The sequence below is a fragment of the Pleurodeles waltl genome, chromosome 12, assembly GCF_031143425.1.
Source record: "Pleurodeles waltl isolate 20211129_DDA chromosome 12, aPleWal1.hap1.20221129, whole genome shotgun sequence".
Taxonomy (NCBI): domain Eukaryota; kingdom Metazoa; phylum Chordata; class Amphibia; order Caudata; family Salamandridae; genus Pleurodeles; species Pleurodeles waltl.
The window spans coordinates 213,465,393-213,480,696 of NC_090451.1; the positions used below are offsets into that span (position 1 = coordinate 213,465,393).

Below are 15,304 nucleotides of genomic sequence, written 5' to 3' on the forward strand. Positions count from 1 at the left end.
AGGAAGCTTCTATAGGATAGGGAAGAGGAGGAGAAAGAAATGAAGGTAGGTAAAAGTGGGAAAAGAATTGTTAGGGATGGAAAAAAGAACGCATACGGATATCAACTGCACCAAAGAACACTTAGCGATGGCTTGCAAGAATCCTAAGGTGACTGAGAAGGGGTATATACTGTGATGGAGATGAATCTCTCAGGAAGATTTGCCCTAATGTGATGCAGATAACGCTAATTTCATACACATGAAATGGCATTGCAGAACTATTGTAGACAACTGGAAGTAGGTCATTTAGATAACAAAACGTGTGACAAAGATACAGAGGAAAAGATCATGCTCTGTTTACTGGGAGTCCTTCCAAATTTGAAAAACTGCAAAATGCAATTGAAATTTGTATCTCTAGCCCTAAGGAAGAGTATATTGGCAATATACTGGTTGTGAAATCATCCACCAGTGACTGCATCTTGGGTGAGGGATGTAGTGGAATGGGCAGAGGCCGAATTTAGAATAATGGGAGGGAGGGAAGTAAGGTCTGATGACGAACTGGCGGATGGTCTCTGGCATAATGGGCACTGCTAAGGAGACAGCTGAGGGTGTAACTGGCAATGTGTAAATGGGAACTGCGATCAGGAGCGACTGATCCATCCATCTGGACCCACTGAGGTTAGACCAGACTTACAGGGCTGGCAGGTGGGTTTTAGTATACTGATGAGATTATGGCTGTGAAAGATATAGCAGAATATGGATATGGAATATACACAAACGGGAAGCATGCTGGAGTAGCAATGCATGGAGGGTGGGATGAGTTAGCTATGTTACTATATGTATGACAGTTTTTGTTAGGCTGGTGTCAGCCAGAGACTTCTTCAACCACAATAAAAATATAAAAAACAAATACTAATTAATACTAAATGTGTATCTAATGTTTAGGGTTTAGATTTTATTAACTTGAACAATATTCGTTATGACTGAGGTAGTAATTACTTTGATGTTAATTATTATTCATATGATCTGCCTACATTTAACATAATAAATGCTTAAGATGAAATGTAAACGTTTCTGAATGTACTCACTCTGGTGGTTGACAGGGGGCTGGTTTTACTCTACCTTGTAAGAGTAAAGACATTCTCTGGCAATTGTTTATGATTTTCCACACCCTTTCACTGCTCTAAGTGCGGCTCTACAAAAGGCATGGGAAATACTGGCCTGTTTTCCTCTTGTCAGCAGAGGCAGCAACTGCCTGTGGGGCTATGGAAATCTACTAGGTATGGGCCCTATAAATGTGAGGTTCTCACATAAATGGCACCTGGAAAGGGTACTAATGGCCCAGAAACCTAATATCTATAGAGACACTAAATAAATCATGGCCATAGGAATTTTTAAAACCATATGAAAAGTAGGAAAGGTGCATCCTTATCTTTTTCGAGTTTGTTAAGTTTAACTGATACCATGGCTAGAAACTGCACGAGCACCAATGCTGGAATCTTTACATGTCATGGCTGATAAAATAGAAATACCCAAGAACATGCTCCCTGCCCTTACTACAATTTTAGCAATAAGGGAATTCCCACAGACGGGGAGAAATAATGTTCATTATAGGGACAATTCATGTCTATACTACTGAGGTCTATTTCTCCTGTCTTTAATAAGCACAGATCACATGATCATTTCAGGTTAGCCTTCCACATGATATACAGGCTAGATAATTAGAAGCAACAACATTAGCAGGACAGACATGGCAGCACCGGTCACTTAGACATCACACAACGATGAATCAACAAAATAGGAGTGCGAAAAACGTCTTAAAGCACTTGATTGAGATTTATCAGTAGCTTGGAAAATGTGTTAGACTAGCAGAAAACAGAGGCAACAGGCACAGCTCGGGCATCCTCCCACATTCAAACATCTACCATCACACCTACTATTTATCTCCAAACTATCAAAGCAATACGAGGCATTGCTTGCCCAAAGAGAACCCTAGAAAAGCACATCAAATTTAGGATGTATGCCCTCATTCTACACTATGGGGAAATACAGTAGTGAATGGGTGTGTGTCTTCTCATGGGGAGTATGCCTAGTCCACATCAATGTCATTCTTGGGAAAGCATATATGTAACCTTACTTACAACCACGCACAACATATCTTCAGTACTGCCAGAGATTATAAGTGGGATTCAAGAACAGCATGGTGCCTCTCCAGCAGTAGACCTAGGTATGAAATTGACTGAAAAAATGTGATACAGTTGCTTAAATTGTGCTTGGTATCATCTGTGATGCAGTGAAAATATAGGAGGCTCATCAACAAGATCATGAAGCTGAATCACAAAAATCAATTCTCAAGTTTATGTTTCAATAGTTAGACACACCGGGGACACAAGGCCACAACAGCCCCAATTAAAATCTAAATGAAGGCATTCTGAAAGGCAAAGGGCTGGATCAACAGAGGTCCCGAGTGTTAGTGTCTAAAAACCGGGGTGGATTTCACAAACAAAACATCAATATTACAATGGAGTTGAAGAGCAAGTGATTTTTGATCTAATGAATATAAATTATATTACAGCGTGTGAGAGGTTTCAATCCTCTGGCATGCTTTCCTCTGTCTCTCTCTGAAGGACAGTGGAGGTAGAAGTAATATACAAGTGTCTATTCTTCGCAGCGGTCGGAAGTAGGTTGAAGCATATCAGCTGGAAAATTGGCAGAAATTATCAGAACAACACCTAGACAGGAAGGCACAATTCATGAAAGTGTTGGACAAAAAGAAAAAAAAAATCAAAAATATAAAATTGGGTTCTTAAAAGTGATCATTTTCGGGTAGTAGTTTTTCTAACGTGTTAATGGGACTGCCTCCTGAGTTTCCAGACAAGTGTGCTACACTTGACCCTTCTAGTACTCATAAACAAATTACAAGCATTAATGGGTGTATGAAATGTATCTTTTCTGCGTGGTCACTATGGATTGTTGACCTTTTGCTGGACATTCGTTATGGTTTTACAGCTTCTGAAAAAACAATTAGACGTAGGCAGCCCACTAGTAACTGTTACAAGGAAGGACCTTTATCCAGCAATGTATGGTGTATGTCAGATCACATCAAATCTTAGTCCTTATGTTCACCATTTTCCTCCTGTACCTTCTGCTAACCCTAAATAAAGAAGGCTAAGTAGTTCCCTTGTGTTCCCTTTAAGAAACAAAGTCAAAGATAGCCAAAACACCTCGAAGCTAACAAGATCAGTCGTTCCTCAGCAACAGTATCAATAAGTAATGATAGCAGAGACTCACCCTGCTGTATCAATGAAAAAGGCCCAGGTCTCTCTACTGTGGTGCAAGAGCTGAGCTAGGAGGACCACCAATTACCAAGAATGAGTCCTGGGCAGGGTTAGGTGCATATACTTTCTCTGAGGTGATAGTTCGTTCCTCCAGTGCATCGACTAAAATCGGATATATACCCTCCCTGTTGGTTTTAACATGTGTGATTATCAAGGGGAGATTGCATCTCAAGAAAACTGCTAGTCCCCTTTGTTTAGTACTGGCTGAGGAGTGATAGGCAGTCGACTAAGCAGCATGTTGAAGTCCTCCTTGGTCTTTTTGTTGGACATGGGTCTCATGGAGGAATCATATATCTTGGCTGGACTCTTGAAGTGTACCCCAGATGACCCCTCCCTCTCCCACTGTTTGGAGAGTTTAATCCTCATGTATTCAGTAAGATTATCTGAATCCTTTCTGTGCTGTAAATAAAGGTCTGCGCAAGTAGAGAGGACTAAGGTTGGCTGAAAAACCTTGATGTGGTGGACACTATATAGCTCCATTACCGCAGAACAAAAACTGTATAACAATCTAAAACAAGGAAATTAACCCAAACCAACAAATGAGAACAAGCCATAAAGTAGCAAAACCAAGGGGTGACATCTGTCGTCTCTCAAGGGTGGGTGAGCAAGGGTGTTAACTATCCCCAGAGTCACCTGATGGGAACAAGCATGCCTTTCTCCCCGGCAAGTCCACAACCCACGGACTAGACTTGGCCCATCTGGGTGCAGCCAGTCTTCAGCGAGAAACCTCTGGTTCTCCCTCGTGCTCCCATCAGCCATGCCAGTGAGTCAATCAGATACCTGCAATGTTTACATGTCAGTAAGAACAGAATGAGGTTGATAGGGGTGGCATTGCTGCATAGTGCAGGGAGCTAGATTCCCTGCTGGGCTGTTGGAACACTTGTAACTGTTCAGCTCCTTAGAAGGTTCCACGCAGGGGTAGCCCCCATCAAACTAGCTTAGGCTAAGTCGAACCCTGTGGTATACTTTGGGGTTCAATGAAACAGCTCTACACTCCGTGATATTGAGATCCGTTGACCCATTCAGAACACCAAACCAAGGCAGGGCCAGAGCTGTTCTTTATCCACTAGGGCGTGTACCTTAGTCCATAGTCAGGCCCGCCTTCAAATGGCTGTGTGTGCTCGACTCCCATAAGTCCCAAGAGTCACCCCGAACGCCATTCTCAATCTTTGCCAAACTGGAGCAAGGCAGGCTGCACAGTATTTAAACAAAGAGCACGTAGAAATTAATGTTAACATGTCCTTACATTGACAAGCACCCAAAAGCTATTTTTCACTTTGGCAGGCCTAGCCACCGTATAAAGAAAACAACAGAGTGCAGATCAAAATCCTAATACTGTATCTTGGGAATGGGACGAGTTAGAAAAATAATTAAACTATTTTTAATAGTTATTAGATATCCAATTCATTAGTGGTGTCTAATATTTAATAAATATTAAAGAAAAGTAACTTTTTTTAAAGTTACTGTATTCCTTCCTGAAGCTCATAAAGTCTTATTTGCACTTGTTCTCCAGCTGCTCCCAGCCAGTGATCAGCATTTGAAAAGGTGTGAATGAGGTGTGAAATTCCTACCAGGAGTTACTCAACAAGTCACTAGGATTGACAGGGCAACCAGAATGAGCAGAAATGACTCATCTGAAACCCACAGAATATGCAGAGTGAGGGCTCTGGGAATCCTTTTTGACATCACCATGTCAAATCTTGCTGGAGTGTCAACTCCTGCTTGAAAGCTCTGTTGAGTTTTACATATAACACTTGGGGTGCACTTGAAAGGAAGGATACAGGATGCCAAGACCATTCTTATGTATCTATTGTCTGGTTGCGGGAAAACCCCGATTTTATGCTACAGGACTTCTGTCTCTAGGTTTTACATATAACACTTGGGGCGCACTTGAAAGAAAGGAAACACTAAGCCTAGGCAGTCCTTGTGTAGCCCCTGTCTGCCTTCTGGAAAATGCTGCATTTGACTTACATGACTGTCTCAATGTTTACTGGGGATAAAGAGGCTGGCTCAAACTGGATTTTAGTGGGAGAACAGTAAGATTATCATAGTACCCTCCCCTCACAGGCTCAAAGCACAGGTTTAGAGTAGAAGAAGACATTCTCCATTTTGAAAATGCCCTAAGTGAGTAGGGTTGGTCCCGGGAACTTTTACCCCATTGCTTAGGGCATGCGTGCCCAGGAGTAATTTCCACCCACTAGCTCAGGCAAAGCATAAATGTGACATCTCCAAGCATCCATTTCAGAACATCTCCTGGATCTGTAGAAGATCAGAAGAGGACTAGATCTGCTGTCTGTGACCTGGGAGGAGTTCTGAAGGACTGGACCTGCTGCCTCTTGTACTGAGGACAAAGACGTTCACTACAGGGGTCACAAGGCTGGACTCCTGTTAAAGCTACACAAATACAACAAGCTATAAGAGGCCTTTCCTGCAACTACATAGCTGACCAGTGGTAACTGAACAAGAATTAGAACAGTCAAAATGGGGAGCACCCTGTCTTCCATTCCAGCATTTGTGACCCCAAGGCATCATGGTAAATGCAGTCATTAGCACGAATTTGAACAGAGTTTTAAAAGTTTTTCACCATAAGTTGGTGCGGCGAGTGCCGTATCTTCGGACACGTGTTTCTGGCTATTTGGCCGTCGTCAGCGAAGAGCAACGTGTAGCTGGCGGGGTTGCTTGAAATGCCGCTTTGAAAGTATTCACAGGTTTAAGTACCACTCAAGAAGGCGCACAGGTGCTTCACCCGAGCTCGTCAGCTCAGAGGCTCACGGGAGCCTTAATTACAACAGTCAAAATGGGGAGCACCCTGTCTTCCATTCCAGCATTTGTGACCCCAAGGCGGGCCGCCGGTGGTGCAGCACACCGCTCCCGGTGGCCGCTGAAACCCGCCGGCAGCCTGCCTCACTCACCTGGGCCGCAAAGCAGGCCGCCAGCACTGGCCCCACTCGGCAGAGCCCGTCCCAGGTTCCTCCGCAGATTCAGTAAAAGGCCGGGCCTGCACCACACACTCCTCTGCATGCGGGGGCCCCGGCCAGGGCAAAGCGAGCACAGGAACGGCGGGGCTCCTTAAGGCGGATGACGGTGGGGTCCGGAGCAGTCTCAGAGTGCGACCGCCATCTTGACGCCCGTAGCCATGCCCCCCCTCTCAATGGGTTTATTAAACTTTTCTTGAATACATCTTCCATACTATGTTGAATAGTTTTGGCATGAACTCTATGGTTTGTGGGACATCAGATGCCAACATTAAACCTCTGAGTATATAATGTGTGGACACTATTTACGTTTAGCCACTTTGTTGCAATAGACAGACGCTAGGGAGGGCCGAAGGGTTATGTGCAGTGTTGATGGGGTTATGTTAACATTTTGATGTGGGGATATTGATCGTGGGATATCGATTAGAAAATTATTTATGTAAAAAACAAATTACGGTTGTTTTGTTCTGTTTGTTGGTCTAGTTGCTCCATATCACTTTAGTTTTATGAAGCCATGCTAAAAACTAGCATTACCATTACTGAAAATTGAAAACTAAGAGAATGGTGGGATTTTGTGATAATCAGTTCTAAGGTTTTTTCATTTATAAATGTATTGAGGATAGAATTTGAGTGTTGGTAACCATATTGAATGTACACACTTAAGGGTGGTATTCAAGCTTGATTTCGAAATTTTATTTGAATTAGGAGTGGTTTGTGATAGAACTGGCCCAATGTAATTTGGTATTAGAAAACTGCAAACTATGTGATTATACTTTCATAGGGATATTGAATTCATGTATTTATCCAACATCTATATAAAAGTTATTGTAACAAATACTTGCTAAACTTTATAAGATTAGCATATTAATGGCTCTAGCCACTCTGTAGTTATAGTTAGGAATATCAGAGAAATGAGTTCCCCAGATTTTTTCTCGCTGATAAATTTGGCACCATTTGACAAATCTTCACAAAACCTTGCAGATCTACTGCTTTTTTTTACATTGGAAGAGAATGCAAAGTTTCATGGAGGTTCGTCAAGGGGGTGCAAAAACTTGAGGGGGGTCATAAAATGCATTTTTCCACCAATGCATTTTCCATGGAGTTTGTACTCAGCCGTAGCATGAAAACAGGCTGTCAGATGTGAACTAAATTTGTCAGGTCTATAGTGTATGGTGTGTAGATGATCCTTTTTGGTAGTAAAGGTAAGAACCGGAAGCATTTTTAAAGTTATAAGGCTGTAAAACTTAGTAATATATCAGGCTACAGTAATTGTGCAGTACTTGCTGGTGACAAAGCAGTATCTGATTGGCTAATGGCTGCCTTTACAAAAGTAAAAGGTACCCTTGTTGTTTTTAGCATGTGTTGCCTGTGTTCTGGGTTATGGCGCTAGCTGAAGGAAAATAGTAGGTTTTATATTTTTTCCCAACCTATTACCATTTTATTAAAGTGGTAATAGGGAGGAAATTTATTTTCCAAGTTTCTATATATTTAAGTTAAAAAAAAAAAAAATGTCACACGTACCACCTAGGAAGCACTGCAGGACTTAAAACAACTATTTTAAAAAAAACAAGAAATATGTAAAAAAAGTTCAAACAACAAATTTAGTGTACTACAGCATATTTTACATTTTCTAAAGATTTACTTAAAAAAATAATTAATGTAGTACTGCGGTTCTGCATAGAAAGTACCAATCCATAATATATATCCCTGTCAAATTTCAGCTACATCCGTTCAGCCACTTTCACACTATGCTGCTCATTCCGGGGTTGGCGGTCACACCCATAGACCGCTGTGCAAAAGGCAGCCGAAACACTGCCAGCGATGGCGGAGTGAAGCCCACCCTATCACGAGTGGCCAACACAACATCGCCAGCCCAAACAACGGAACGAAGGAGGCGGCTGCCCAACAACCACCGCCACAGCGAGAAAATCCTGCCAGCCAACTTCCGATACACAAATCAGCACCGCGGAAACCAACACAGCAGTAATCCATTGGCAGTCCAAACCGCGGCAGGAAAATAAGTACCCACCACCGCAGCAAATCTGCACCAGATAGCACAACACCAACACAACACCTGGAACACATACACACACCTGTCAACAGCACTACAAAACACCCCCCCACACATACCCAGAAGAACCCTTTGCAAATTGAAACCCAAATAGAGCGAGAGACAGACAAACTGAAAGGAGGCACTGCAACTAGATACCACAGGCACTATCACACAAAGCACACAGCACACAATACACCACTACACACAAAATACCACAGAGCACACACACACACACACATCATTACACATATTCACAACTACAAACAGCACACCCACAATCCCTGCACACCATACAACCCCACCCACAAAACAACTACTGTGGCACCACAAAAAAAAACAACAAAAAAAACAGATTCACTGAAAAGGAGCTCAGGGTAATGGTCAAGGAAATTGTCAAAGTGGAGCCAAGACTGTTTGGAGCACTGGTCCAGCAGACATCCATTGCCCGGAAGAACGACCTATGGCAGAGGATTGTCAACAGGGTGAATGCAGTGGGGCACCATCCACGCACAAGGGAGGACATTAGGAAGAGGTGGAACAACCTGAGGGGGAAGGTACAGGCAATGGCCTCCAGGCACCAAGTGGCCGTCATGAGGACTGGTGGCGGATCCCCACCTCCTCCCCCAGAAATGGCACTGTGGGAGGAGATGGTCCTGGCCATACTGCATCCAGAAGGCCTGACGGGAATTGCCACTGGACTGGACACTGGTAAGACCACTGTACTCCCAAACCCCCTAAAACCATCCGACCGTGCACAATCTAATAATCTAATAATTGACCTCATACCCACACTTGCATGTTACATCTCGCCACTGATGCCATTCCCTCACAGCCCAACTTAGTGCATGTGTGCCTAACATAGCTGAAAGTACCACAACTACCACAATGAGACACTCCCTTCCCTTGCCTGACTGCTATGTCCATATCACATCTCTGCAATTGCACGTTGAACCATGTCACTCCCCATCATCAATATGTGGACACCACGGGCCAGGAGGCTGTCTCCAAGTTCCTGGGAACCTACCAGCAAACCCAGGACCAGTTGGGCCAGATACTCACCACCTTGCAAGACACGCAGAGGCTGCAGGAGGAATACCACCAGGAGGCCAGGCAGCAGTGGCAGGCACAAAATGCCACCATGGTCTCCATATTAGGGGAGTTCAAGGAACTGAACAGCATCCAGCGGACATTCTCCATCCAACAGCAGGCCCCATCCAGTAATCAGTCCACACCACTACCCTCAATGTCAGCACCTGCTACTGGAATGGAGGCACAGCAGGAGGACCCACAAGACAAGAGCACCTCTACCCCTGCAGCTGAGGAACCCCCTCCGCACCCCAGAAAAGAGGTCGGCCATCCAGGCATCTTGCAGGAACCCAGGCTAAGACCAACCCCCCACCAGGAAGCGATCCCTCTTCTGAGATGTCACCCTTGTGTGCCACTGTACCACCCTGTTGGCTGTCCAACACCAAGGTCACATAATTCCGAGGCTAATGGTCACAGGACCTATGAACCTAACAGCTCTGATCAGCACCTAGACCACTACCCTACTCCTCTGGGCTGTGAAATGCTACACTAAATAAACACCTATAATCACAAGTCATGGTGCATGTCTCTTTATTGCTTGTATTGGCAATTATATTGAAGACCAAAAACATAATACACAGGTCTACAAAACACTTAATCCGAAGTTACATATGCATTGTGATATTCCAGCAGGTGTGTAAGTACATCCAGTTTGTTTTCACATCCACTGTCAACTACACCAACAAGCAAATACAGCAAGCAGACAGCAAAAAGAGATGTCACCTGAAGAGGGATAAATAAATGGAATGAGGTACAAGGTGGTAGGAATGTAAACTTCAGTCATACTTCAACAGCAGTGAGCACAAACACAGGATGAGTGTTCCAGCTGCTATGTTGCACCAGAAACGAGGTACTGCTTTGACATACACACACGTGTGGGACAGGAAAGATGATAGATAGGTAACATCCTCAAATGCACAACTACCTGGGTAGGCCCAAACAGGTACCTGACACCCAGTAGATGTCAAAGCATGATGAGCCCACCCAGTAGGACAACAGTTAGAAGACCACCAAACATAACCCCAAATGGGCAATCTGAGGACCCTAAACCTTCCCAAAAACTGTAAGTCTGTACCGCCACAGCACCAGCACACCACAAATGTGTTAGCAGCTTTGCATTTCCATTACCCCACATGTTGAGTCACCTACTCTTTAAGGTTGTCAACCAATATGTAAGGCTTCAGTCCCCACACATACATTGATGCATGCAAATACTGCCTACAGACTGCCTTCAATAAAACATCTCCCATGCACAGATGATATGTAATGCAGACATACCTTTGCATCAAAGAAAGTAGTGATAAATCATGTCAGTCCTGTTGTCATGTGCCTCATCCTCGTCTGCCTCCTCCTCATCATCATCATCATCATCATCAGTCACCGGCCACAAAAACAGCTCCAGCATTAACGTCCCCCTCCTCCAACAGTGGGATGTGCCTTCTGAGGGCCAGATTATGGTGCATGCAGCATGCAACTATGATCTTGCAGACCTTTCCTGGATTGTACTGTAGTGCGCCACCAGACACATGAAGACAATGAAATCTGGCTTTCAAGAGACCGAAAGTACGTTCAATCACACACCTCGTCCTGCCATGTGCCTCACTGTACCTGTTCTCCGCTAAGGTAGTTGGATGTCTCATTGGTGTCAGGAGCCAGGGCAGGTTGCTAGGCGGTGTGCTATCTGGGTCATGAGGGGTACAGACGTCTGACATGGAGAGCAGTACACATACCTATGAGCCAGGCCCTTTCGCCCTGCAGCTGGGACATTATTGCAGGGACACTGCTGTTCCTCAGGATGTAGGAATCATGTATGGATCCAGGGAATTTAGCGTTCACATGTGTAATGTATTAGTCTGCTAGACACACTACTTGTACATTGAGTGAATATGTACTTTTCCTGTTTCTGTAGACCTGTTCATTGCTCCTCGGAGGTACCAGGGCAATGTGTGTTCCATCAATGGCCCCATTGACATGTGGGACATTTGAGATGTTGTAGAAGGCTGCCTTCACAGTGGGAGAATCTTGAGGTAGTGGGAACCAAATGTACTTGTGTACATGCTTGAGTAGATCAAATCAAATCAAATCATTAGCATTTGTAAAGCGCGCTACTCACCCGTGCGGGTCTCAAGGCGCTAGGGGGGAAAGGGGGGGTTATCGCTGCTCGAACAGCCAAGTCTTTAGGAGTCTCCGGAAAGCGGAGTGGTCCTGGGTGGTCCTGAGGCTGGTGGGGAGGGAGTTCCAGGTCTTGGCCGCCAGGAAGGAGAAAGATCTCCCACCCGCCGTGGAGCGGCGGGTGCGAGGGACGGCAGCAAGTGCGAGGCCAGCGGAGCGGAGGGGGCGGGTGGGGACGTAGAAGCTGAGGCGTCTGTTGAGGTATTCCGGTCCCTTGTTGTGGAGGGCTTTGTGTGCGTGGGTGAGAAGACGGAAGGTGATCCTTTTGCTGACTGGGAGCCAATGCAGGTGTCTCAGGTGTGCGGAGATGTGGCTGTTGCGGGGTACGTCGAGGATGAGGCGGGCCGAGGCGTTTTGGATGCGTTGCAGGCGGTTTTGGAGTTTGGCGGTGGTCCCAGCGTAGAGGGTGTTGCCGTAGTCCAGGCGACTCGTGACAAGGGCGTGGGTCACGGTTTTTCTGGTGTCGGCGGGGATCCAGCGGAAGATCTTGCGGAGCATGCGGAGAGTGAGGAAGCAGGCGGAGGACACGGCGTTGACTTGCTTGGTCATGGTGAGAAGAGGGTCCAAGATGAAGCCGAGGTTGCGGGCGTGGTCTGCGGGGGTCGGTGCGGTGCCGAGGGCCGTGGGCCACCAGGAGTCGTCCCAGGCGGACGGGGTGTTGCCGAGGATGAGGACTTCCGTTTTTTCAGAGTTCAGCTTTAGGCGGCTGAGCCTCATCCAATCTGCGACGTCCTTCATACCCTCTTGTAGGTTGGTCTTGGCGCTGGCGGGGTCCTTGGTGAGGGAGAGTACAAGTTGGGTGTCGTCGGCGTAGGAGGTGATGATGATGTCGTGCTTGCGTACGATGTCGGCGAGGGGGCTCATGTAGACATTGAAGAGTGTCGGGCTGAGCGATGAGCCTTGAGGTACGCCGCAGATGATCTTGGTGGGTTCTGAGCGAAACGGAGGGAGGTAAACTCTTTGGGAGCGGTTAGCGAGGAAGGAGGCGATCCAGTCCAGGGCCTGGCCTTGGATCCCGGTGGAGCGTAGGCGGGTGATTAGGGTGCGGTGACAGACGGTGTCAAAGGCAGCCGAGAGGTCGAGGAGAATGAGGGCGACTGTTTCACCGTTGTCCATCAGGGTTCTGATGTCGTCTGTGACTGAGATGAGGGCGGTTTCCGTGCTGTGGTTGGTTCGGAATCCGGTTTGTGAAGGGTCGAGCAGGTTGTTGTCTTCCAGGAAGGTGGTCAGCTGTTTGTTGACGGTCTTTTCTATTACCTTGGCTGGGAAAGGTAGAAGAGAGATGGGGCGGAAGTTTTTCAGGTCGCTTGGGTCAGCCGTAGGTTTCTTTAGTAGGGCGTTGACTTCAGCGTGCTTCCAGCATTCGGGGAAGGTAGCAGAAGAAAAAGAAGAGTTGATGACGGTCTGGAGGTGCGGGGCGATGATGTCGTCGGCTTTGTTAAAGATGAAGTGCGGGCAGGGGTCCGAAGGGGCGCCGGAGTGGATAGAGTTCATGATGGATTTGGTTTCTTCCGTGTTGATGTGGGTCCAGTTGTTGAGGGTGATGTCCGGGGAAGCGGGTTCAGTGGTGTATGGTTGGGTCTGGTGTCCGAAGCTGTCGTGGAGGTCGCTGATCTTGCGATGGAAGAAAGTGGCGAGGGATTCGCACAAATCCTGTGAGGGCGTGACGGCGTTGGCGCTGGCGCTGGCGCTGGGGTTGGAGAACTCTTTGACGATGCTGAAGAGTTCTCTGCTGTTGTGGCTGTTTTTGTCTAGTCTGTCGGTGAAAAAGTTCCTTTTGGCAGTGCGGATCAGGTGGTGGTGTTCGCGTGTAGCGTTCTTGAGGGCGGTCATGTTGTCAGCGGTGTGGTCCTTGCGCCAGGCCTTCTCAAGGGCACGACAAGTTTTCTTTGATTCTTTGAGGGTGTCAGAGAACCAGAGAGGTTTTTTGGTGTTGGTCTGTCGATGCGTGCGTTTGAGGGGAGCAAGGTTGTCAGCGCAGTTGGAGATCCAGTTTGTGAGGTTGAGAGCTGCGTCGTTGGGGTCGGTGGTGAGGGTGGGTTGGTTGGCGGCGAGAGCGGAGAAGAGTTGCTCTTCAGGGATCTTGTTCCACTGTCGACGAGGGATGGGTTGAGTGCGGAGGTGGGAGGTCTCGCGTCGGAATGTGAAGTGGACGCAGCTGTGGTCGGTCCAGTGCAGGGCAGAGGTGTGGCTGAAGAAGACGTGTTTGCTGGCGGAGAAGATAGGGTCGAGCGTGTGTCCGGCGATGTGGGTGGCGGTGTTCACCAGTTGTTTGAGGCCGAGGTTGGCGAGGTTGTCGAGCAGGGTGGTGGTGTTGGGGTCGTTGTTTTGTTCCAGATGGAAGTTGAGGTCGCCTAGGAGGATGTAGTCCGGTGAGGCGAGGGCGTGCGGGGAGATGAAGTCGGCGATGGCGTCGCTGAAAGAGGCGCGAGGTCCGGGAGGACGGTAGACGAGGGATCCTCTGAGGGTGGTCCTTGGGTCGGTGCGAATCTGAAAATGCAGGTGTTCAGCGGCGAGGGGGGGGTCTTCGGTGGAGGTGGTGACGCTGATGGAGTCTTTGAAGATGATGGCGACACCTCCTCCTACTTGGTTGGTGCGGTCTTTTCTGGAGATCTTGTAGCCTTCGGGGATGGCGGTAGCGATGTCTGGAGCAGAGGAGGCGTTCATCCATGTCTCCGTGATGAAGGCGACGTCCGGGGCTGTGGAGTCCAGGAGGTCCCAAAGTTCAACGGCGTGCTTGTGGACGGAACGAGCGTTGACCAGGATGCACTTGAGGTGGTTGATGGCGCGTGGGCTTGTGGTCGTGGTAGTTGCGTGGTGGAAGATGCGTTTGCAGGAGTTGCAGGCGAAGGGTCCATGGGTGCGTTTGGGGTGAGCTAGGAAGCAGGTTTTGGAGCGCCCTGGGTTGAGGGCGTGGAGGGTGGTGGGGTCGTAGCGGATCAGCGGGGCTTGGGGGAGCTGGGGACCAGGGGTCGTGGCGCTGGGCGCGGGCCAGGCGCGGACGGGCGCAGACGGGCTTGCCTCTGGCGCGCCTCCGGCACGCCAGCGGCGTGCCCGCTGCGCGCGCCCGCTGCGCAGTCGCGCAGCGGCCGCCATAAGAGGTAGGAGGGGGGGGGAGGGGTCAGCTGGGGGCGAATGGGAGCTGGGGGGCGGGGGCGTGCAGGAGGTCGCGGCGGGAAAGCGCGAGGGAGGGGGGGGGACAGGTAGAGTGAGAGGAGCTGGGGGAGGGGGTTTAGGGTGGAGGAGGGTGAGTGTTAGGAGGTTTGGAGATTAGGGAGAGAGATAGGAGTAGGGTTGTGAAGATAGGGGAGGGGGGGTTGTAGAGGTGGGTGAGGGAGAGAGGTAGAGTGAGAGGATAGGGAGATAGGTAGTAGAGGGGGTGGCGGGAGGGGGGGAGAGATAGAGAAATAGATAGAGAAAATAGATAGAGAAGTCGATAGATAGGGAAATAGATAGATAGACAGATAGGTAGGTAGGAGGAGGTGGAGAGTGGGGGAGTTAGATAGTGAGATAGGGAGCTAGAGAGATAGGAAGATAGGAGGAGTGAGGGAGGTAGATAGCGAACGGGTTAGCTAGGGGTGAGAGAGGGGGAGGCGAGTGAGGGAGGGGGATGAGGAAGGAGCAGGAGGGCAGGCTCGGGGGAAGAAGACGGAGGAGGTAGAAGAGCCGAAGACAGGAGAACAGAAGACAGGAGAACAGAA

The 15,304-nt window shown here is 47.9% G+C and overlaps 1 protein-coding gene across 2 annotated transcripts in view; it reads right to left on the reverse strand.

Moving 5' to 3' along the window:
- SPATA2L (spermatogenesis associated 2 like) overlaps positions 1-15,304 on the reverse strand; it is a 94,231-nt gene that overhangs the window by 7,491 nt on the left and 71,436 nt on the right. Inside the window, exon 1 of one of the 2 annotated variants that reach the window (XM_069218554.1) lies at positions 10,710-10,846. The exons of the other annotated variant lie outside the window; for it this stretch is intronic. Within the exon in view, the coding sequence (XP_069074655.1) occupies positions 10,710-10,717 (8 nt within the window). The 5' untranslated portion in view covers positions 10,718-10,846. Of the gene's footprint in view, positions 1-10,709; positions 10,847-15,304 lie in introns of those variants that run through there. 2 annotated transcript variants of the gene reach the window in all.